The sequence below is a fragment of the Pseudoliparis swirei genome, chromosome 24, assembly GCF_029220125.1.
Source record: "Pseudoliparis swirei isolate HS2019 ecotype Mariana Trench chromosome 24, NWPU_hadal_v1, whole genome shotgun sequence".
Taxonomy (NCBI): domain Eukaryota; kingdom Metazoa; phylum Chordata; class Actinopteri; order Perciformes; family Liparidae; genus Pseudoliparis; species Pseudoliparis swirei.
This window is the reverse complement of record NC_079411.1, coordinates 22,731,889-22,754,638: the sequence shown is the minus strand read 5'-3', so window position 1 is coordinate 22,754,638 and position 22,750 is coordinate 22,731,889. Positions and strand designations below refer to the sequence as shown.

Here is a 22,750-nt window from a genome sequence, read left to right as displayed (position 1 = left end):
GCCCTCAGAACTAAACATAAAGCGACTTTTCACTTAAACTGAACTGGAACTCTTCTACAAATGGAAATGTGGTGTGTGAAGTTTCCACCTCACATATTGACATATTGGCATCAACACTCAAATGTAAGATTCCACATCAGCAGATCGATTTAAAACAGCCCTCTATTGTCACGCACAGTGAAGGTCAAACATCAAAGTAAAGTAACAATAAGTAAAACACATTTGGGGGTGGGGGAGGGGTTGTTTAGGTTATTTCTCAAACTGATCAAGTCATTATTAATTAGATTAGATTAAATATACTGTATTCATCTCCAGGGGAAATTGCGTTGTTGCAGCAGCAAGCATGTTTACAATAAATAAAATAAAATTAAATTATATTTAAATTAAATTAAATAGCAGGGCATATTACATTGGAACATTTTAATAATAAAGAAAATGAATTAATTAAGAAATAAAAAGTGTTTATCAAAGTATATATAAAGTGAAGCGGTGCAAGGGTTATTGATGTTGTTAATTTTGAGGAGGATCTGGCCAGAGGTGATTTATTGTACCGTCCTATTGCAGCATAATTATAACTAATAATTAACAATGGCTTGCTAGAAGAGAACAGCTGCTGCCAGTGGCTCTAAATACCTTTGAGGTAGGGTGTTGCCGCCTGGTTGCTCTTGTCCTCTGCAGCGGGTCGGGTCCATGCTGCCGGTGAGGGTTCAGTGATAGAAGCAACGCTGGCTTGGGGCAGAGTTCCCGCTCCAGTCTGAATGGGGGTGGTGGAAGGAGGCCATCCCAGAGGAACAATGGATGCTTTAGAGTGAAAGGGCAAACTTGAGTGGCAATTACTCTTTGTGCTCATGTGACATTACTGAATCACAAGAGACACTATAAATAAAGTATTTTTCTGAAATTCCACGCGAAACAAGACCAGATTGCCAAGCTTCAAGCATTGTGGTTTGGTTTTATCCTGAAGATACTCTCAGGGTAACCTGCCATCAACACTTTGAGATGAGTTTCATACAAAATCCTAAATAATTTAATACACATTCAGTTTATTTTATCAACCAAGTTTCAAGTTTTTATTGTCACATCCCCTTTTATACAAATATAATCGGTTCGTGAAATTCTTATGTGCAAAACACCCGACAGCAGTAGCAGACTAAAAAAAGAATAAGAATGAGAATAAACTATACAATATCCACACACAAAAAAAGAAGAAAGTATTAACAATATATATATAAAACAATGTAATAGAATATACATCATGGCAATATATATATATAAAACAATGTAATAAAATATACACTTTTTTTGAGACTATATATATATATATATGTATATACATACAATATATATATATATAAACAATGTAATAAGATATACACCATGGCCATAGATATTCACAGAATATGTTCTGGTGTGTAGTGTTAATGAGGGTCTCAGTCCTTGTTCAGCAGCCTGATGGCCTGCCTGAAGAAGCTGTCCCTCAGTCTGTTTGTGCGGCACTTGATACTGCGGTATCGCCTGCCTGACGGTAGAAGGGTGAACAGTTTGTGGCGGGGTGGTTATTGTCTTTCATCATCCGTTTGGCCCGCACGCGCCGCTTGGTGTATATGTCCAGGATGGAGGAAGCTCACCTCCAACGATGTACTGTGCCGACCGCACCACCCGCTGTAGTGCCCTACGCACCAGGGCGGTGCAGTTCGACCGTACCAGACGGTGATGCAACCTGTCAGAACACTCTCGATGGTACTGGTGTAGAATGTTCTGAGGATGCGGGGGCCATGTTGAATTTCCTCAGTCGCCTAAGGAAATACAGGCGTTGTTGGGCCCTTTTCACCACGTGAGTGGTGTGCGTGGTCCATGTGAGGTCCTCGGAGATGTGCACGAGGAACTTGAAGCTGCTGACCCTCTACTGCGACTCCGTCTATGGAGATGCGCGTGTGCTCTCCTCTCCGCTTCCTGTAGTCCACGATCAGCTCCTTGGTCTTCTTGGCGTTGAGGACGAGGCTGTTCTCCTGGCACCACTGTACCAGTGATCCAACCTCCTCCCTGTAGGCTGTCTCCTCGTCGTCGGTGATCAGCCCCAACACTGTTGTGTCGTCAGCAAACTTGATGATGACGTTGGAGCTGTGCATGGCCGTGCAGTCGTGGGTGTACAGGGAGTAGAGGAGAGGGCTCAACACGCATCCCTGAGGGGCTCCCGTGTTGAGGGTCAGCGGCTCTGAGGTGGTACCGCCCATCCTCACCACCTGGCGGCAGCCCGACAGGAAGTCCAGTATCCAGCTGCACATGGTAGAGTGCAGGCCTAGACCTCTGAGCTTGGTGTCGAGCTTGGCGGGAACAATAGTGTTGAACGCTGAGCTGTAGTCCACAACCAGCATTCGCACACAACAGTTCCTCCCCTCCAGGTGGGAAAGGGCGGTGTGAAGTGCCATGGCAATTGCGTCGTCGGTGGATCTGTTTTGACGATATGCAAATTGCCATGGGTCCAGCGTGGCAGGCAACATGGAACAAATGAAGTCCTTGACCAACCTCTCGAAGCATTTACTGACAATCGAGGTGAGGGCTACGGGTCTCCAGTCATTCAGGCAGGTTACCTTGGGGTGTTTGGGGACAGGCACAATGTTATATAGCCCAATATCACAAATTACGAATTTGCCTCAGAGGGCCTTACAATCTGTACACATACGACATCCCTGACCTTTGACCTCACATCGGATCAGGAAAAACTCCGAAAAAATAGGAAAAAAAACTTTCACTGGTAAAAAAAAAAGGGAAGAAACCTTCAGGAGAGCAACAGAGGAGGATCCCTCTCCAGGATGGACAGAAGCAATAGATGTCATGTGACCAGAAGGAAGCATGACATAGTTAGATAAACACATTCAATGAAATAGAAGGTATATTGTTCATCGTTATGCCAAAACGTCCCATTACCTGCTTGGAACTTGAATGCATCGAGGCCTAAACTTACCATTTAAAACTATAAGGGTGACCTCCTGGTGCCACCCACGAAGAGTTCCCTCCACGCTGCAGTGATACGTCCCTGCGTCTGTCCTCTTCAGGCTCTTTATGGTCACGCTGAAGGCGTCGTGTCATTCGTTGACCTCCATGCTGTATCTCCCGTGCCGCGTGACCTCCGACCTCTTGCCCGCCGTTTGAATGAGAATATTTTCTTTGGAGCAGACGCCGTTGCAGAAGAACACGTTGTGGTGGCGTTCGGAGCTGTTGTCTGCGGTCCAGCGTCCAGAACAGTGGATGGAGACCTCCGCTCCAACTTGGCCGCTCACCTCCAGCACTGCTGAAGCCTCTGCACACACACCTGCAGCATAAAGTTACACCTGGTGACCCCTGGTGGACCCCAGCATCTACTGAAATTAATGTTGAAATGTGGATGAATTGTTTGACTGGGAAGCACATGAAAATGAATTAACATATTACTCCTGTAAATTAATTACGTATGATTCTGTGAAGCGATGCACACGGTACACACATCGTATCTCCTGTGCGCACACTGTTCAGTCTTTATGGTTGATTTGGATTGGGGCGTTCCACCTGATATTCTCGACTTATTTTATTTGACCTAATTTATGTGCAATGTTGTTCAATCCTCTAAGTATGTGCCTTTGTTCGTTTTTTAAAATAGTCTCATATGTGTTTAAAAATATATATATATATATATATTTGGCAATTTGCCTTGATTTAGAATAGTAGAGATAGACGTGAAAGGCGGGGGGAGGAGGATGACACGCTATAAGCCGGAGTCGGAGTCGCCCAATAACATTTCAATACAATTCAATTCAATTCAATTCAGTTCATTTTGGATAGCCCATTCTCACAAATTACAAATTTGTCACAGAGGGCTTTACAATCTGTTCAATGTTTTTGTGAGGCGACAACTCAACATAGAAATACAACAATGAGGGCAGCCACTAATATACAACGCAAAGAAAAGGCACTTTAACCCTTGTGTTGCCTTAGGGTCATTTTGACCCGAATCAATATTACACCCTCCCCCCGCCTTAGGATTAATGTCGGTGTTCTTTCGGTAGTCAACAAACAAACATAAAGTGCCTCACACTTAAACTTGGAAAACAATATTAATTCTAATAATTTTCTGGAGGTTTTAATTGCTGGCGTCAAATTGAACCCAAAGGGTAAAATATGTTAGTAAATATAAAGGTAACAGGAGGGTGAAACATTGAATCGGGTCAAAATGACCCAAAGGCGGGGGGAGGATGTAATATTGATTCGGGTCAAAATGACCCTAAGGCAACACAAGGGTTAAGTACATTCTGAAACAACATCACAGCCTACTTGTATAATTCAATAAACTTGTTGTTTTCTGTCAGTCAAACATTTGTTGGTGACAAACACCATAAGTGTGTGCTCTGCTATTGTTTTTTTATTGTTTTTTTTTATCACTTACATTGTTTTATTCGTTTAGATGTATTCACATAAAACAATTACAAAAATGTCCGACATACAAATAAAATACAAATATAATAAAATGGGGCAAAATGACACATATATATATATATATACATATAAACCCAAAAGGACAAAATAAAACAGAAATAAAAACAGCCCCGGCACCCCTTTAACGATATATTTTACTTGTATACACCAACGTGCATCTATATTTGCATTTGCCTAAAAACACATCCCTGTTATTGTATTTATTGTAATTTAGTTATTTTTATTGTATAGATTTTAGGATGTTTTGAATATGTAATGTAAAGTGTCTTTGAGTACCTTGAAAAGCACAAAATAAATGAAATGCATTATTATCATTATTATTAGAAAGACCTATTGTAATATATTGTGCACCTCATCAATTCAAATTACACTTAGTTATTTAACTAATAAACTGATTGTGAAGTCAAAGATTTTTCTCTCCTTCACATCTAACTTAATAATAAATGAATAATGTCAATTTGACAAATAAAACCTGTCGATATGAATTGAACATTTTTTTAAAGATACGCCAAAACTCACCGGAGAAGCAGCAAAACACGACGACATGAAGAATCCTCATTTTTGCATCCAGGTTAATAACCAAGTGAATGAAAAGGTTTCGTCCAGCGGTGCCGGGGGGGATGAAAATGCAGCAGTTTTCTCCAAATTGATCATCTGATAAAATGCAACGTGAGTGCCTTAAAGATCCAGGAAAGATACAAAGCTGTGATTGTGCAGCTGAGCTGAACCTTTCAACTAAGTCTCTTTTTTTCTTCTTAAATGTATGTGTTTACATGTTTTGTGCTCTTGCAGCATGATGCGTGCAAAGCCGCATGAAGCTGAAAGGCATCAAACTCAACAAGCTGCATGTCTATTGACTGTGTCTTGGGGATCACAGCGCCAGGGCAATTTCAGAAAATTAGGGTTATTTTCAGAACAGAATGATTGAGTTTGCTCTCAGCTGCCATGGAAATGCAGCCATCCTGGCGGTAGTGTTGAGCTTGAACTCACAAACATATACCAAGAGACCGTTTTGTCCTCACAGTCTGGATGGGAATCGTTTTACGTGAGGACTGAATTTTAGATTGTTTTATCAAAACTTGAGGCAACCCCCTCTCTATGAATACACCTTCAAGCCAGGTGACAGCACTAGTTCCACAAATCCTTTGTCAGAGATTTAGACGATAGAAGTGATACCACTCTCACATCGGACCGTTACAGACATGTTGGCTTTGCATTCAGACTAAATGGAGCGGGACACAGCGAGCAGGGCTAAAGATTTAAATAATCCGCCTTTGAGGAGCTTTAGAGCTCACAAAATTAATACAGGAGATCTTGTTCCTTTTAGTTTAGATATGAGAGGCCTTTGTCTGTGTCAGTTTGGGAGTCACGGCCCAGGAGGCACACGTTAGGTTACGCTTTCCAGGTAAGTGCCACCTGTTTATGGAACATCTGTTACCAAACACATTTTTACTTAAACGTAAAGTAGTATTTATTTTTATTTTTAATGAATCTTCTCCTCCATCCTACTACTTAAGCGTTCCATCTTAAGTTTATCAACAATGTAATCATTATGTATTCATAAAATTCTTTAATACCAACAAAAGAATATATGCATACATTTTATACAATATAATACAGTGCGATTTGTACTTATTTCCATCAAAATATAATCATATTCAGTATCAAACACCATTGGTCGTATTTACATTTTACCCTATGAAATGCTACAGTCATTCTCAAAAATCTTTACACTATTATTATAGTTGACATTCATCCGTCTCACAAGTCTATCCTCTGTCGTTGGTTTATAAGGCCACGTGAACGGCGACGCGATGACTGAAGACGTTGGCAGCTTAGAGTCAATTCGTCGGTCCGGGATGTCCGTTGGCCTCGTTTAGTATCGCGGCAGCACCTGAGCGATGGTGTCCCGGGCGCTCTGGCTGAGCCGCTCTGGGAACCGGACCTCAAACTCCACCAGCAGGTCGCCTCGGCGATCGGGGCGTTTCGGGTAAGGCAGCCCCTCGCCATTGATGCGCCTCTTCATGCCCGGCTGCACGACGTCCGTCGTTGACACGGTCACCGTTCTGCCGTCCAGGGTGGGCGCGTTGATCGTACAGCCACACAAGGCCTGATGGGACAGGAGGGGGGGGGGGGGGGGAATAACAGAGAAAAGAGAAAAATGATGGAATTAAGATCATTATCGGAACTTTATTTGACTGCGTAAAGTGTTTAAGAACAATAGTTGACTAAATTGTTCTTACGTGTAATCTTAACTTACATCTCTGAGTGAAACGGTGGCAGTGTAAACGATGTTCGAGCCGTCGCGTTTGAATTTATGATGAGACTTGTCCTTCAACACAAAGACCACGTCCGCCGGAATGTTGGTGGGAGTCTCGTCGCCCTCTTTGGGAAACGTGATCTTCGTGCCCTCTTTCCACCCTTTCTTGATCTGCACCTCCAGGATCTTATCCTCCATCTTTATTGTTCGCCCATCGGGGTTCAACCTCTTGCGCGAGATCTTCATCTTCTTTAAGCAACCGGACAGAACTTCCTCCAAGGTCACGTGGAGGTCGTGAACCACGGGGGGGTCTTGCGGCTTCTTCACGACGCTACTGTGAGGGCCCATTCCTCCCATACCGGAGCTGAAGGCACGAGGGAACCCACCCATTCCCCCCATCCCGAAGCGAGCAAAAGGGTCGTCGGTGTCCATCTGCTCATCCATGCCTCCATTGCGGCCTCCAAATAACTGTTCGAAGGGGTTACGTCCACCGAAGAACTGTGAGAAAATGACATGAGGGTCGCCCTGGAAGCTGTAGCTGAAGTTGCCAGGACAACCACCATTGTTACCTGGGGGGCCTCCTCCGCCTTTCAGACCTGAGTGAGAAAAACTCAATTAATACATTTATTACAACATAAAGCGTGAGATCACAACCAAAGTAACGAAACACTCATAACAAGCACAAGGGGGGATTATTTTTTCAGAAATTGCTCATTAGATATTCAGATTTATTTCTCAGTTTTTATCTGCAAACTGAAAGACTGACAACACAGGCAGCAGAGTGTTCTGTGAGGTGCTCTGTAAATTCATCTACATCAAGTAGATATTGTACATATTAGCCAGAGTCCACCACTGGATATTTACAGGTCTTTGTTTGTGAATAAGGATTTTTGCCAACAATATGTGCACCCACATATAGTAAACATACACTAAAAATAACAATGAACCCAGACCTTATTATCTCAAGTTGTAAATGATGATCAAGATCAATACTCTATTGCAGTTTGTCGGACATTGATACAACAGGGTTTCTTACATTAATATAGGAGCCTACGTCATCCCTAAAGTTACCAAGGTTACTAATCAGGTAAGAACTATAAAGATAAAGTATTTCTGTCACACTGCCCGACCTCTCTAGTTTCCACGGACCAAAAGCAACACTGACAACACCATAGAAACATTCCTACGGGCTGCACTGCGCGCTAATCCACGCCCCCTTTCTGACGTCACACTCCAACAGTCAAAGTCCTCTCCCGACTTCATGTTTTTTTTATGCTCAACTGACGTTACACTGCGTCAGTTCTTGTGCAAACATGAAATGTGGAACTCCCGCGGGCAGAGCAACGCCTTTCTCCCCTGGCTCAGAAACCAGGCGCCATGACACGATTACACCGAGGGTGACTGCTTGGTCCGTGCGTAAAGACGCTGTTGCCTGTTCTGCGTGCGCACCTTGACATACGCTTGACTGGCAGAGTCGAGCCTTTAACGGCGCTGTCAAATGAATCGTCAAAAAAAAAAAAATCTTACCTTCTTCTCCAAAACGGTCGTAAATGTCCTTTTTCTTTTCGTCGCTCAGCACGTCGTAAGCCTCGGCGATTTCTTTGAATTTGTCCTCGGCTCCCGCTGACTTGTTTTTGTCGGGATGAAAGCGCAGCGCCTGTTTACGATAAGCTTTCTTAATGTCGTCCTCGGACGCTCCTTTCTTAATGCCCAAAATGTCGTAGTAGTTTCTCCCCATTTTCACCATCTAGTGGCTTGTTTAGTAAACGCGAAGGCTGTTCGTGAACTCCGGCAGCGCGTCCTCAGTCCTCTGGATCGACTCAAGCGATGGACTCGAGTAGTTTCTTTATAAACTGCGTGGAAACTTCCAGAGTTTTCCATAAACAACCAGAACAAGCTCAGCTGTGACAGTAAAGCTGCGACACGCCCACCAGGACGGTACGTCGGGCTGCCTTCAGGGACTGTCGGACATTATCATGCACAGTAACATACCATGCCTTATCAGTCTCCCAAAACTCGCTTGCCTATTTAAGGCTCTATGACTATGAACATTGGTGGAAGAAGTTTTCAGATCTTGTAAAAGTACCAATACTACAGTGTGAAAATACTCCATTACACGTAAAAAACTAATCAGTCAAAATTCTACTTGAGTAAACGTATAGATATACTGTTACGCCCCTCTGCTTAATATTTTATTTTTAATAGGACATAAATAGATTAATACCGTTATAGCTGATGGAGTTTTAGCTAGTTGTAACTGTTCAAACACAGTTTGGTAGTTTAACTATTTGCAAAGTTTAGAGTTTAAATCCCTCTCGGGACTGCCCCACCTTTATTGAGTTACAAGTTCAAACAGGTTGGAAGTGACTGTTTTAAACTTCAAACTTTAATTTGTATTCTAAATTGATCATGTGTTTATTATTGTAAATTATTAATTTATAGTTTAAAGTAATTCAGAACTATATAAATGTGAAAATGTACAATATTTCTCCCTGAAAATAAGAAAAAATAAACAGTAGTAACCTAAATTGAAAATACTCAAGTAAAGTACAAGTACATCAACAATTCCATGTTCCACGGACTTTACCGAGATGACAGACTATATCACAAGCAGCCCTGTAACCAATGGATACACCACAACAATAGAAAATAAATAAATAATAATAATTAAAACATATCCCCATCATGGATCCCTGTCATAAGAACATGTTATATTGTGGCACTTTACCTTATCTTACCTGCTCACAACAGGATGTACAGAACAAGTAGCTGCCATATCTGATGGAATTACAAACAGCTGAGTATGCTAAATCTGACACTGCTGTGCTATGTAGGTCTATGTAGTCTTGGAGTCCCTGTGTGTGCATCTCTAGATTTTTCAACATATTTGAGCATATTTGGACACTTGTATTGCATGCGCTCATCTAATTAATGCAACTAGTCAGACATAACATCACCAAATGAACACTCAAGACAGGAGATAACACATTGACAGCTCAAAATGGCTAATACGTTCAGACATGTTGAAAATGGTTTTATTGGACTACATTCCCATTGATTTGCTTCATTTCATGAAACACGATTTTGCGTGACAAGAGTACGAGTGGCACTTGAAGGCAGCATTTCAGATTCAATGTACAACGTACTTAGATATGCTCTGACTTTGAGATTTGTTGGGGCAGGTAACAATGTGCCGTCATTATCAGTGTTCACATTTAAAAAAAAGTGCAGCTCAGTCTCTGCTTGACAAGTAAAGCAAAACCGGCTTTTCAGGGAGGTGAGAGGCGTTGCCAAATGATCTCTGCAGGTAGGAACACTTCCACAAACCTACAGAAACAGTGGCTTTTTAAGGTGTAGCTTCCATGATATTCATTTGGAAAAGCCATAATTCCTAATCATGCCCCTTGCATTTGCAATCATCAATGAAAATTATTTTCTGACACATGTCCCAATACAAGTATATTGGACCACAAGACTTGAGACAATAATGACATAAGAAAATGACGGGTAAGTGTGCCTGACTAATATACAAGCATGAACGTTTCCCCGAGAATAACTGTTGCCTTTGGTTTGAGATTAAAAGTGACACCATACTATTAATTAACATACATTTACTTTAAATCTTTTACTTATGTCTTTCTTTTCTTTCTTCCCCTTTTTGTCATTTACGATGTTTTGGCGCGTTTTTTTGGTTTAGTGAAACTAGAAACAATCCAAAAATAAATAAATAAGTTAAAAATAAATAAATGGCAAACTGTATTTTTGAAATACACTTTATTACACAAGGAAAACATAATCTACACATACATGCATGTACACAAGAAAAAGCAAAATAAAGAGATTAGATATTGTGCAGTGACTGCAAAAGTAAGACTGCAAAAATAAATTGGAAAAATAATAGCATTTAGTCTGCTAATTAAATTGTGAAAAGTCAGCAGATTGAGAACATATTTTCTCTACAGTTTAGGAGAAGTGTGCCTCGCTCTGCCGTTGCTGGTTGGATTAATAAACCTGCATACACACGCTTGGAGCTGCTACTCAAAGAGCAATACATCTAATTAACTTAGCATCATAGCCTCTCCATAAGAAGGTTGGGTAGCTGCGACCGCTCCATCTGCTCAAATCTCATTGGCTACGTCCCTGATAGTGTCGCCAGTTTTGATTGGCTGCAAAACGGACCTACTCATCCGGGGTATTAAGGAAGAGGGTGCTAACTGCCAAGATGAAGCACTACGAGGTAAGTAGTGTGCGTGAACCTCTAAAACATCAATGGAGCGATTCATGGGTCCGGAGTTTCATTAATCAGACCAATTCGGAACTGTTCTGTGCTTTCCGTCAGGATGAACTCACACGTTTGAGCTTTAAACATGAGCGGCGAGGGTCGCATACTGTAGCGACGCCGCCTGTCATGCGCGGGTTGCCATGCCCGGGGGGTTGCGGCCTCTCCTGCACGGACGTTAGCGGTGCTGCCGGTTGATATCTTACATGAAGGTCAAGCTGCCGCCGCGTTTACGACGAAGGAGACGTGGGCTCTGTATTCGTTGAGTTTTCGATGTACGCTGAACACAGAGTCGTCTGTTCAGGATAATGTTTGCCATCACCGCCATCTGTGGCTGGAATGAGGCATGGCGCTTCTTATCTTATTACCCAATAATGCAGGAGAACAGTCAAGCGTGCACGAACTGTTAAACTTACTTGGAATGCAAATTCATAAATATTCTTTTTGTTTAACTTCAGAAACATCCATACTCTTAAGACAGGTCTGTTTCAGTCGTTTAACAGTCACGAGGCAGGTGTCCAAAGCCACTGAAATCTTCTCTAAATGCACCAAAACCCACCAGACAGGATCTGAAGTGGCAGAAACTGACCCGACCAGTGGCTGCTCTGGTTCTCCTTCCTCCTGTCGTCACAGATGAGGCTGTTGCAAGCTGTGAAGGGTGGAAAACACTGTCGTCATTACACATGTTTACTTTAATGACAACGGTGTGTCGTGTTTTCATTCACACAGGTGTTAAGTTTATAGATTCACTCACAGTGGATTTGATTATTGACACCAAATATCAATCTAAAGTCAGAAATATTTTAACGAACATTAAGAGTTGTTTGTTATCCACAGTATCCTGGGACATGCATCAAACTTTAAATGTTTTCCATGTGTGTCATTAATCAGGTGGTCAGTCACCAGAGAGCTGACTGTCCATCACTATCTGGACTTGAAATGGTCTCTTACCTTGCGAAAGGAGGTACGGGCAAATAAAAGCAGAAGTCCACCATGATTAAAGTGTATTTCTCCCCGCTTCGCCCTCACCCCAGAGTGCCCTGCCAGGACAGAAAGTCACTGCCAGACAGAAGCTCTATATAGATGAGGTGGGGGGAGGTACAGTGGCTGAGGGTATGCTTGCCAGAGGGAAGGCTATAATGGGGCTATTCCCCCGAAGTCTCCACTGCAGTGTCATGTGTCTTACTTAGTTTAAACACACATGACTGTTTAGTTTGTACAGTAGCAAGGCGGCTCAATTCATTCATTTAAAAAGCTCTGATTCAAGTTGTAGAAAGGCAAGTTGCCCTGTGTAAAAATGTAAATGCACAAATAAAGAAATATGCTGAATCTGTGGGCATCAAAAACCAAATCCCCGCAGAGCTCCAATCTGACTTTTCGTCTCCGATTTGTGAGATGTGTCTAAAATAATATCCCAAACTAGCCTAAACTTCCATGTTGCCACTTGTGACGATGTGTCTTTCATGATGGAAACTTGATTCCGTCGAGTGTCATCAGAGAGCGGAAGCGTGGGTGGGCTTCACCGAGGGGAATGCCCCCGACTAAGCCCTCTGAATCCGGAGTGTTGTCTCCCCTTGGAGGCAGGAAAAGGTGACTCCCCGCGTGAGTGACTGAGAAATCTGCCTTCTCAGTTTGGATGTAAGGTCCACACTCTGTAAAACGTGGGGTTTGGTGTTTGTGCGCGAGACCCTGAACTGGTCCATTTAAGGGTCTGATTCAAGGTGTGTGATGTACATTGGGTCTGGACAGTACGGCAAAGTGTCTTAAAAAGTGAGCCGGTGACATCATCACATAGGCGTAGACCGGTGGGGTCTGTCGGGAAAGGGTTGGTCGTGCAGAATTAGCAGTAGACATTTATATTTAGCTGTGGAGAGCAAGACGGGGGGACACACTCTGAAAGGGGGGTTTCTACTTTCACAATACCTCTTTTCCGTCTTTCCACTTAGCCCGGGGTTGAGAGGTGTCTCGGGTCATCGAGTGCCCTTTTTTAAAAAATCTATGGAGGAGTTGTGTTTCAAATCCAAGAGATGTAACACCAGACCGTCGGCTATTGGCATTCCTGTGTATGCAACTGTGCACACGCGTGTGGGACATGTCCACGCTCCCAGTTAAATAAAGCGACGCACCAGAAGTGAAGGAATGAGAGGGGCGAAGAGGGAGGTGAGAACGAGAGAATGAGATACAGGAGGGAGGGGTGGAGGAGCAGGGGAGAGACGGATTTATTTCCACAGCTGAGTGCTTCTCCTCTCCTCTCTGGGGATCTCGGATCGACAGCTGAGAGGTGACGAGTGACGAGAGAACTGAGAGGAAGAGTTAAGGTGGGGGAGAAAAAGATAAACGGAGTGCAGGAGGCGGACTGTGGACATGGATGCCCTCGCACTGGAGGCCACCAGCACCAAGAAGCCGGCAAACGCGGCGGGAGAGGCGGTGGCCCCGGGGCCGGCTCAAGCCCCGGTCAAACGCAAACCTGCTAAAAAAGCTAAAAAGGCTGTTGTTTTCTTTGAGGTGGAGATACTGGACGCCAAGACCAAGGACAAGCTCTGCTTCCTGGACAAGGTGAGAACTCTTCATTTTATTTTCATGCGTTTGTATCAGTTTACATTTTAGTTTCAGTTTTCTTTTTTTTTTAATGTTTTTTTTACATCTGCAAACGTTTTTTTAGAATTCCAGTACGAGAACATGTAAGTGTGGCATCTGTCTTGTTTACTAAATGCAGCAGGTGCAGTGTGTCCGGTCCTATTTTACAGTAAAAAAATAAATAAAGCCTGTGTGTATTTGAGTTTTCCAGAACATCGTGGAGCTGCTGTATCGCTCGCCGTCGGTCAGTGGGCGTGTACATGAGACGCACACACTGGAGACGACGCCGCTGTGCTCTCTATTCTGGGTCGTGAAGGGTTTTTGGAGCGCACACATAGACAATATAATCAACGTTAGTCTACTGAAGTTCACCTTGCGCAAGGCATAACGACACAGACGTAACCTCCGGCCTCGCCGGTGTGTGTGGCGATGAAAAGTCCCCCGCGATGTTCCTGGTGCTTCACTTTACATCAGGGCCGTATATCGATAATATATCGATATTGTGAAACGAGATCTATCGGAGCAGAATAGGTCGGATACATCATACATCTGCGGCGGATTAGTGTGTCGCGTGTAGTTTATTTTTGATTTGGAGTCATTTCAAATCCCTTGTCAGCCGTCCTTTGATTTATTGGATTGTTCTGAGTGTGTTTGAGTTTGATGATGATGAGGAGGAAGAGGAGGAGCTCATGTGCCTAGAATCAATAAGGTTGTTGTAGAAACCGATATGAGGTACTTCCATCTCTGAAGTTCAATTAATTTCACTTTAATGTATACACTGCTTGTATGAATGCAACATACAGCCTGTATGTTTTTGTCGGAGTCCCTCGTAGCACTACTCTAATTCCTCTTTATGTAAATGATATTTAATTATCTGTTTTGGAAATAACAGAAGAGACCTTTCCTTTTTTCCCTTTCCCCGTGATGGTTTCAGGATATTTAACATCACTAGATGTATTCTCATCTCGGTTGAACCAATCTTTTGTATAATGTGACGCTTAAATGTTGTATTTTTACCGATGTGATACGACAACAACTTTTCCATCCCAGTTAGAAAAAGCCAGCATGAAACTGAACAATGGATTTTGGTCGTGCTGTCAGTTGGAATTTAAGAGTATCCCTGTTGTATTTTGACGTTTAAGCTCATTGGTCAGGTATATTTACAGAGTTTCCATGGCGATAGCAGGCAGACGACCTGATGGAGAGGAAGTTTCACAGGTTCGCCAGATATAGGTCTGGATCTGGAGAGGGGCCCCTTTGGGGGACTAATTTATTAATTAGGCTGACGGAGCTGAACTAACAGACTGAGTTGGATATATAACTCAAGTCCTGCATCATGTCAGAGTTTAAAGGACAGACTCAGTGATCTCCATCCGAATAAAGCCTGTGCAAAGAGGGGGCAGCAGCAGAGGGTTGTTTCTCAGTGATGTCACCCTGCTGAAAATGGCCTGTGGTCCTCTGGACCCCGTGAATAGACGCCATGTCTATTACAGCAGCAGCAGTAGACCTCTGCAGGCCGCTTCAGAGGGGTCACGTGATGTCTGAGCAACTTTTCCTCACAGAATGTACCAGACGGGGTTCGTACGGTCATGGAAAACCTGGAAAAGTCATGGAATTTTTAAATGGTCATTTCCAGGCCTGGAAAAGTCATGGAAAAAACTTACATCGTAAAAGTTTTGGAAAAGTCATGGAAATGTGTTCTGATCACATGTTCATTTACACCGAGTTTGAAATAATGAATATGTTTTTTAAAGAAAGACGCTCAAAATATAAGCCGGCGTACGTTCTCAATACACAAAATGTTCTAAATTTGTCATGTTTTTACCGAGATTTTAGTTTGGTCATGGACATTTGGTTTAAAGTCATGGAAAAGTCCTAGAAATCCATCGGTCAAAATGTGTAAGAACCCTGCCAGAGTTGCTAAAATAGTCCAGCACTGCCTCGGCCTTAATACTCAACAGTGATATATCTCTTGGCTTTAGTTTATGACGGACAAACCCAGCGCTGTCCACCAAACATGCAACTTGAAAAATGTCCTGCGTCTCGCCTTGTGACTCACGTTCCTAAGTGCAGTTCAAAGGTTTAAGCACCCGGTCGTAATTTGCAAATTCACGTTATGGACACGAACTGGCCGAAGGTTAACGGCCTTTATTAGTTTGTTCAGAGCCGTCTTGGCTTTCACACGGCCAAACGAGTAAGAATATGCTTTTGTGTGCCCGTCACTCTCCTCCTCTGTCACACCTTTGCCTGGACGGTGTGACATCACACAGGTGGACATTTCACGAAAGCGTCTCGGCTCTGCCATTCCAGGCCAGCGGGGAAATCTCGGCTTACTGCAAAAATGTTTGGGGAAGCCCGTCACCAACGTCTTAAATGTCAGAGAGGAAGTTGATGTGTCTGGCTGAGATGCTTTAACTGCGTTGTGTGCAGATGGTAGGAATGAGTTTGTTTTCCTTCCAGAAAAGGACTTTTCGTTTTCCATTAATTATAGTTCAATAATTTGCAGCGACTTCAAACGTTTATATGAGTGACAGTCACTTAAAAAATACCGAAGGAAGGGATAATAGTCGCTTCTTTTAAGCTTAATGAATTGCATTCACAAATCTAAACATCAGTGTTTAAGACACGGTCTCTGAGTCATCAGGGATAATTCAATAATTCAAATTCTGTTGGAGCGCAACAAACGCATGACGAGCAAAACTAAACTAAAACAGTTTATTTTTTATGGAAGTCCAACATACTTTAAAAGAAATGCTGAAATTTACTTTAAACAGTGAAAGTGTAGAGACAGGCAGTTTTAGTCGTATTATAAAGTAAATGATCATATTAAAGGTACAAACGCATGATTAATGACTAATTAAGGTTGCATCATTTCAACTTGTCCTGTTCCAACATCTGAACCAGTATCAGACTGATGCAATCCCGCTGTTTATTTGATTTTCTCAATGAACGATCTGCGTCCCTCACGGCATGAACCGCATTGGAATATATATTTTTTAAGTAAGGTACAAAAAAACCTAATCAAGCCTGCTGTGACTGATTTATTCATAAACTGAATCTTCTAATGACAAATACATTTGAATGTGGATCAATCACATCATGCGCAAGGTCAGTAGCCTCACACATGCATCCCTAAAAACACTGAGCTGAATCCTCAGAGGTGAACGACAAACTATTTAACTTCCTCCTGCCTGTAGACGAACAGCTCAGATGCACAACAGTTCAAATAAATCAAGAAGAGGTCCTTTTTAAACCGTTCTTAGACTACAAGAGAAGTATGTGTGAGTAAACTGCTGCCACTCAAGCAGATGAAGCCGTGTCATCAGATATTCGATGACTTTAAGTTACTCGACTCGCTTTCACTGCTCGTGTGTGTGTGTGTGTGTGTGTGTGTGTGCGTGCGTGCGTGCGTGCGTGCGTGCGTGCGTGCGTGCGTGCGTGCGTGCGTGTGTGTGTGTGTGTGTGTGTGTGTGTGTGTGTGCGCGCGCGCGCTTCTTAAACCCCTTGTACCAGCTGTTATTAAACCACGTCCAATGGGTATGTGAGCTAAATTTACCGCTAATCACCATCATGAATGTAACACTGTGTGTGTGTGTGTGTGTCTCGCCGCTCATATATTGTGGTGTCATTTTTTGTAGGTCGAGCCAAATGCCACTATCGGAGAGATCAAGTCCATGTTCCACAGGAGCCGTGAGTACCGTCTCTCTTCAAGCTGCACACTCAAACACAAACTTCATGTCCTGTCCTGAGAAGTCCGTGACGTATTTATCCCTTTCAGACCCTCAGTGGTACCCAGCCAGACAGTCCATTCGCCTCGACCCCAGTAAGTCACCCACAGTGTGTCTATCAGCATACATATGAAGTGACCGTTGTACTGCTTCCCTCGCCAAGCAACTCGTAATGGACTGCACATCTCATGAAGTAAACGCACGTGTGTTTCAGAGGGGAAGTCCCTGAAGGATGAGGATGTCCTGCAGCATCTCCCTGTGGGAACCACGGCAACCTTCTACTTCAGGGACCTCGGAGCCCAGATCAGCTGGGTCACAGTGAGTACGCCGACGAGCGGTCAGTCCAACAGTCCAGACGAGATTACAAGTGGGATCAAGAGCAGCTATATTGAGATTTCCCACTGGGTAAAAAGTGTGTGTGAGGGTGGGGCAGGTAGGAGAGAGACGGCACAAGGCGAGGGACGATTTGTATATGTATATATTATGTGTGTATGTATATATATACATACATGTGTGTGTATGTATACATATATATATGTATATACATATATATATATACATATGTATATATATATATGTATATATCTATATGTGTGTGTATGTTTATATATATGTATATATATATATATGTATATATATACATATGTGTATATATATATGTATATATGTGTGTGTATATGTATATATATATATGTGTATATATATATGTATCAATATATGTATATATATCTATATATATCAGAGCAAAAGAACAACATGGCTCTAGTGTGGCTGTCGAGGCTCTAATTTTCCCTGTCCTACTTCTTCAGGTCTTCCTGACCGAGTATATGGGTCCACTCGTCCTCTATCTGATGTTCTACTTCCGAGTTCCCTTCATCTACGCGCCCAAATATGACTTCACCACCAGTAAACACTGGGTCGTACAGTGAGTGTCTCCAACACGCCGTCACACTCGTTGCGCTAGTTCGAGCCTTCTCGAGACGGCCGGCGTGTCCTCTCGAAGTCAGACACGCCTCGACTTTGAGGAATAGCGCGACACGTTGTGACGTGTGGGATGATAGAAGATGGATACCGCTCTGGGGACCTGACCACGTGGCAACCAGCAGAGCCCCTGGACTGAATGTCTTTGAAGCCACTGAGGTCCATCCTCTTCCTGCTCTTCTCTCTCACTGTCAAACAGACATCAGCAAGGCTCTTGCTACCAGACCGGTTTCATTAAAGGAATGCATTAATTCACACACAAAAAACCTTTGCTTCTGTTAACTTGTGTGATTCCTATTTGCAGCCCTTTTAGAAACTTAGCAGTTACATATTAAATGTGTTAAAGTCGACTTGTCTCCTCTACAGCCGCTTCTAATGGTACTTAATCACAAGATGTCACCGCACACATGAGGCTGAGGCAAGTTGCTGCACGAGCTCTTTTTGTTTTATTTAGGGAAATGAATAAAAATGACTTGATAAGAAGTAGATGTTTTGTTTTTCAATGAAAAGTCTGAATATGCAAAGTAATGAGTATCTATGATTTTCAAATAAATGTCGTGGTGTAGAACTATAAAGTAGTGGAAAACAAAGGTTTCCAGTCTGAAGCTCAGCGAAGCAAATCGCCTGCTTCCAGTTACAGACACCGGATGAGGGAAGTTCTTCTCATCTTAACTCTCTCGTTTTCTCCTTTAACGCTGCTCGTTCCATTTCAATGTGGACCTGACCCTGAATATCTCGCCGTGGCTTTTGGGCGAGATGATGAGCCGCTGCTTTGTACCTACAGAAGCGCTGACGCGAGCGTTTGTGCTTTTTCCCTCCAGCCTCGCCTGCATGTGTCACTCGTTCCACTTCCTGAAGAGGCTGCTGGAGACGCTGTTCGTCCATCGCTTCTCTCACGGCACCATGCCGCTACGCAACATCTTCAAGGTGAGACGCACTCCACCGCTCAAGCGCTGGACTATTCTTCCTCGCATTAAGGCGCCATGTCGTTTTTTTCATGGAGTAAAAGATGAACGACTAACTGTTCAGTTTGTGATTTAAAGAAGTGTGTCTCAAAGTGGCACGGGAATTCTATATGTACAGAATATGTAAAAACTTCTCTCCCTCGAGCTACTGTACTCGTCTCTGCAGCCCAGCCGGGGTGCAGTTATAGTAAAAAAGCAAAGATGAAAAATAATCTTGCTCAAGCTTCCCAGATAAACGAGTGCAAGTCATATGTGTGTGCGTGACTCGTGATGTTCCCACTTTCCATGCCGTGTTGAGGAATTTTTATTATAAATTAAAATGTTGATTAAATGTAATTATAAAAGCCTTAACTGAGCCAACACGGAGCGATACGAGCTGTTTTTCTTGTGTTTGTATGTTTTCCCGAAGTGACTTTTTAACTGCAGTGATTGTACCTGTGTCCAATGACTTTCTGTCACTTGGAAATCTCCCTTTTTTTTCAATGAACATAACATTAAATTAATCCAAATACTCTCTAAGCACTGTTAATGTGGTAAATGACTATTCTAGGTGGCAACGTCTGGTTTTTAATGAAATATCTACATAGGTGTATAGAGGCCCATCTCCAATGTTCTAAAGGTACATTGTGTTGATCGCCTTAGAAGACTAACGGAGGGTCTATGTTAGCACAGCTGAAAACAGTTATGCTGGTGAGAGAAGCTACACAACTGGTCTTCCTTTGAGCGGCAAGTTTGAAGAACAAATGTAATATTTCAAATAAAATTCATTATTTCTAACCTTGTCAACATCTTGACTATATTTTCTATTCATTTGATAAATAAAAGAGTCAGTTTTAATGGAAAAACACTAAATTGTCGGGGTGACCCCAAACCTTTGAATGGTATGAAGTGACACTGTTCCTGTTGCAGAACTGCACCTACTACTGGGGCTTTGCAGCGTGGATGGCCTATTACGTCAACCACCCACTGTACACGCCGCCCGGTGAGTGTGCATGCTCCATCCTCTCGTTTACCAGCGTGTCCGTGGAGCTCTTGTTCATCATCGCTCGTGTTGCTTGTTTCTCGTTGCAGCCTACGGCGAGCAGCAGATCCGACTCGCCCTCGTCATATTCCTGGTAAGAATAGCTCCACCGTGTCACTCGACGCTGTCAATTATCGTGCATCACTTGATTTGATTCATAAATAAGAGAGAAACACGTAATTTTCATAATTTGTATTGTATTTTGTATAACTCTTTGTCATCCTCAGAAGTGTACAATAAGATTATATTTTTTCAGAGACGAGCCCTGATTTAAAATGTCCATTTTCTTTTGCGCTACACTCTCTTTTCTTTCTTAGTTCTGTCAGATCGGCAACTTTTCCATCCACATTGCTCTTCGGAACCTCCGTCCACCAGGTAAACACACACGCACACACACATACATAGAGTATACACTATATTTGATGTGGTAATGTAGTTCTCGGGTGGTCTGCACATGACTCGTGAACCACAAACGGTAAATATTTGCGACTAAAGGAGCTACATTCGGATTTATTTCATTGGTTTGCTTCGCATTTAAGGTTAATTTGGAATTGTTTGGTTTGGTAATGAGTCCGACATGTAAACGTAGGGAGTAGATGGTTTAAAGTAAATAAAATGTCTTTGACACGCCCCTTTCTCTTTCTTCCTTCATCCAGGGTCTAAGACCAGAAAGATTCCCTATCCAACCAAGAACCCCTTCACCTGGATCTTCCTGCTGGTCTCCTGCCCCAACTACACCTATGAGGTGACATGAAGAACTTATATACTATATATAATTTTTGAACAAATGTCTTAAATGATGCATCTATGAAGTGATGACACTTTGGACAGAAATAGATCAAAACTGACCGCAAGGCGGTAGTTGTAGTTTACGACGTACTAAACTACAATTTTATTAGTGCTCCTTCATAACTATTAATAAGAGAACACCACACTAGGACTTTTGTGATTCTTTTAAGACATACTCGAATAGGATTTTTTATAAAACACTATATACACTTTAATTACTTTAAAAAAATACTGTATTATGAATTTTGTGTCATAATACAGTATGTTTGTAAGACAAACTATAGTTTGACTGTTAATGACATACTTCCTTACATAGTATAATTTGACTCAATACTTATTTAATAATATTTTTATGACTTTTTGATGACATACATGCATACATATTTTTCAAAATAATTGAAAGTTTTTGTTTTTGAACAAATTCATTAGTATTCATTTAATTCTGAATATTTCCGTATGAATTGATGACATGTTATGTATCCACCACATGATAAGACCCTTTTTCTTTTGACAATGTGCTTAAAACCTAGAATAAAAATAAAAAAAGTTAAATCTTTAACACAGAATTAGAAGAAAGAAAAAAAAGTATTTCACAGGTCTCTTAAAAATGTGTTGTACTTTGTTGTGAGTTAAACTCCCAGCTGCTGCCCTCTTGTGGTCTGAATTTGTATGTAATGCCCCTCCTCCTCTCCCCCCTCCCCCAGCTGGGCGCCTGGTTTGGCTTCACACTGATGACCCAGTGCCTGCCAGTGGCCTTCTTCTTCTTGGTGGGTTTCATCCAGATGACCGTGTGGGCGAAGGGGAAGCACCGCAGCTACCTGAAGGAGTTCCGCGACTACCCTCCACTCCGCTCGCCCATCCTGCCCTTCATCCTTTAAAGAACTCGAATGCTCCCTCCCTCGCCCATTCAGCTCTCCCTGCTCGTAGGACCCCCCCCCCCCCTAAATGAGTTTGTTGTTTTTCGACCCTCCAAACTCGACACAGAATCTGGCTGGCTGAAGCTAACCGTGTCCCCTTTCCCCTCCTGTCCTCCTGTCTGCGATCCCTTTAATATTGATCAAATTGAGTGCAAGTTCTTTCTTTTTTTTCATCTCCCATATCTTTTTTTTCATCTCCCATATATTAATCGACTTGTGTGTGCTTGAGCTGCCCCTTCAAACTACTGAATGACAAATTGTACATAAAGGTTAAGATGTCCCACCACTCTGCCATCGAATACTGTGGTTTTGAGGCTGAATCTGCATCTGACCGTTTCAATGGTTTAGTTTTTATATCCATTCATCTAAATTTGAAATAGTGACAGCATGTCATTTTGTTGATGTCTGAAGTAATTTATAATGAAATAAAAAGGTAAACCAAACGTGCTCCGGTATTGTTAATTGTCAGACTTTGTGACCACCACTCCAGAAATATGTGAGATTTGTACAAGAACAATGGGGGGAAATGACATGATACTTTACAAGCTCATCCAGGGTTGAAATGAAGATATTGGTTTCAGCTAGGAAAAAAGGGAAGAAACCTTCAGGAGAGCAACAGAGGAGGATCCCTCTCCAGGATGGACAGATGCAATAGATGTCATGTGTACAGAAGGACAGATTAGAGTTAAAACACATTCAATGAATATGAGAGTGTATGAATAGTTCATAGTAGGCATATTCCACAATGGAGACCTCCACGATC

At 42.5% G+C, this 22,750-nt stretch overlaps 2 protein-coding genes and 1 long non-coding RNA gene across 4 annotated transcripts; 1 reads left to right on the top strand and 2 right to left on the bottom strand.

Moving 5' to 3' along the window:
- Positions 1-6,020: 6,020 nt before the first annotated feature.
- On the bottom strand, positions 6,021-8,579 carry dnajb1b (DnaJ heat shock protein family (Hsp40) member B1b). Its single transcript, XM_056408899.1, has 3 exons — positions 8,258-8,579; positions 6,731-7,326; positions 6,021-6,580 (listed from the first exon to the last, which is right to left on the bottom strand). The coding sequence occupies exons 1-3, from the start codon at positions 8,475-8,477 to the stop codon at positions 6,347-6,349; spliced, it is 1,050 nt and encodes a 349-aa protein (XP_056264874.1). The 5' UTR covers positions 8,478-8,579; the 3' UTR covers positions 6,021-6,346.
- Positions 8,580-8,743: 164 nt separating this feature from the next.
- tecrb (trans-2,3-enoyl-CoA reductase b) lies at positions 8,744-22,434 on the top strand. 2 transcript variants are annotated; one of them, XM_056408898.1, is made up of 12 exons: positions 8,744-10,967; positions 13,515-13,565; positions 17,225-17,276; positions 17,365-17,409; positions 17,529-17,632; positions 18,124-18,239; positions 19,117-19,222; positions 20,170-20,242; positions 20,332-20,375; positions 20,599-20,656; positions 20,938-21,026; positions 21,775-22,434. In XM_056408898.1, the coding sequence occupies exons 1-12, from the start codon at positions 10,953-10,955 to the stop codon at positions 21,946-21,948; spliced, it is 927 nt and encodes a 308-aa protein (XP_056264873.1). In that variant the 5' UTR covers positions 8,744-10,952; the 3' UTR covers positions 21,949-22,434. The 2 variants fall into 2 exon arrangements, with proteins under 2 accessions (XP_056264873.1, XP_056264872.1); XM_056408897.1 differs by lacking the exon at positions 8,744-10,967 and having other exon boundaries at positions 13,250-13,565.
- Positions 11,492-12,778, bottom strand: LOC130189904 (uncharacterized). Its single transcript, XR_008830875.1, has 2 exons — positions 11,961-12,778; positions 11,492-11,658 (listed from the first exon to the last, which is right to left on the bottom strand). It is a non-coding gene; the product is annotated as an uncharacterized LOC130189904 (long non-coding RNA).
- Positions 22,435-22,750: the final 316 nt, after the last annotated feature.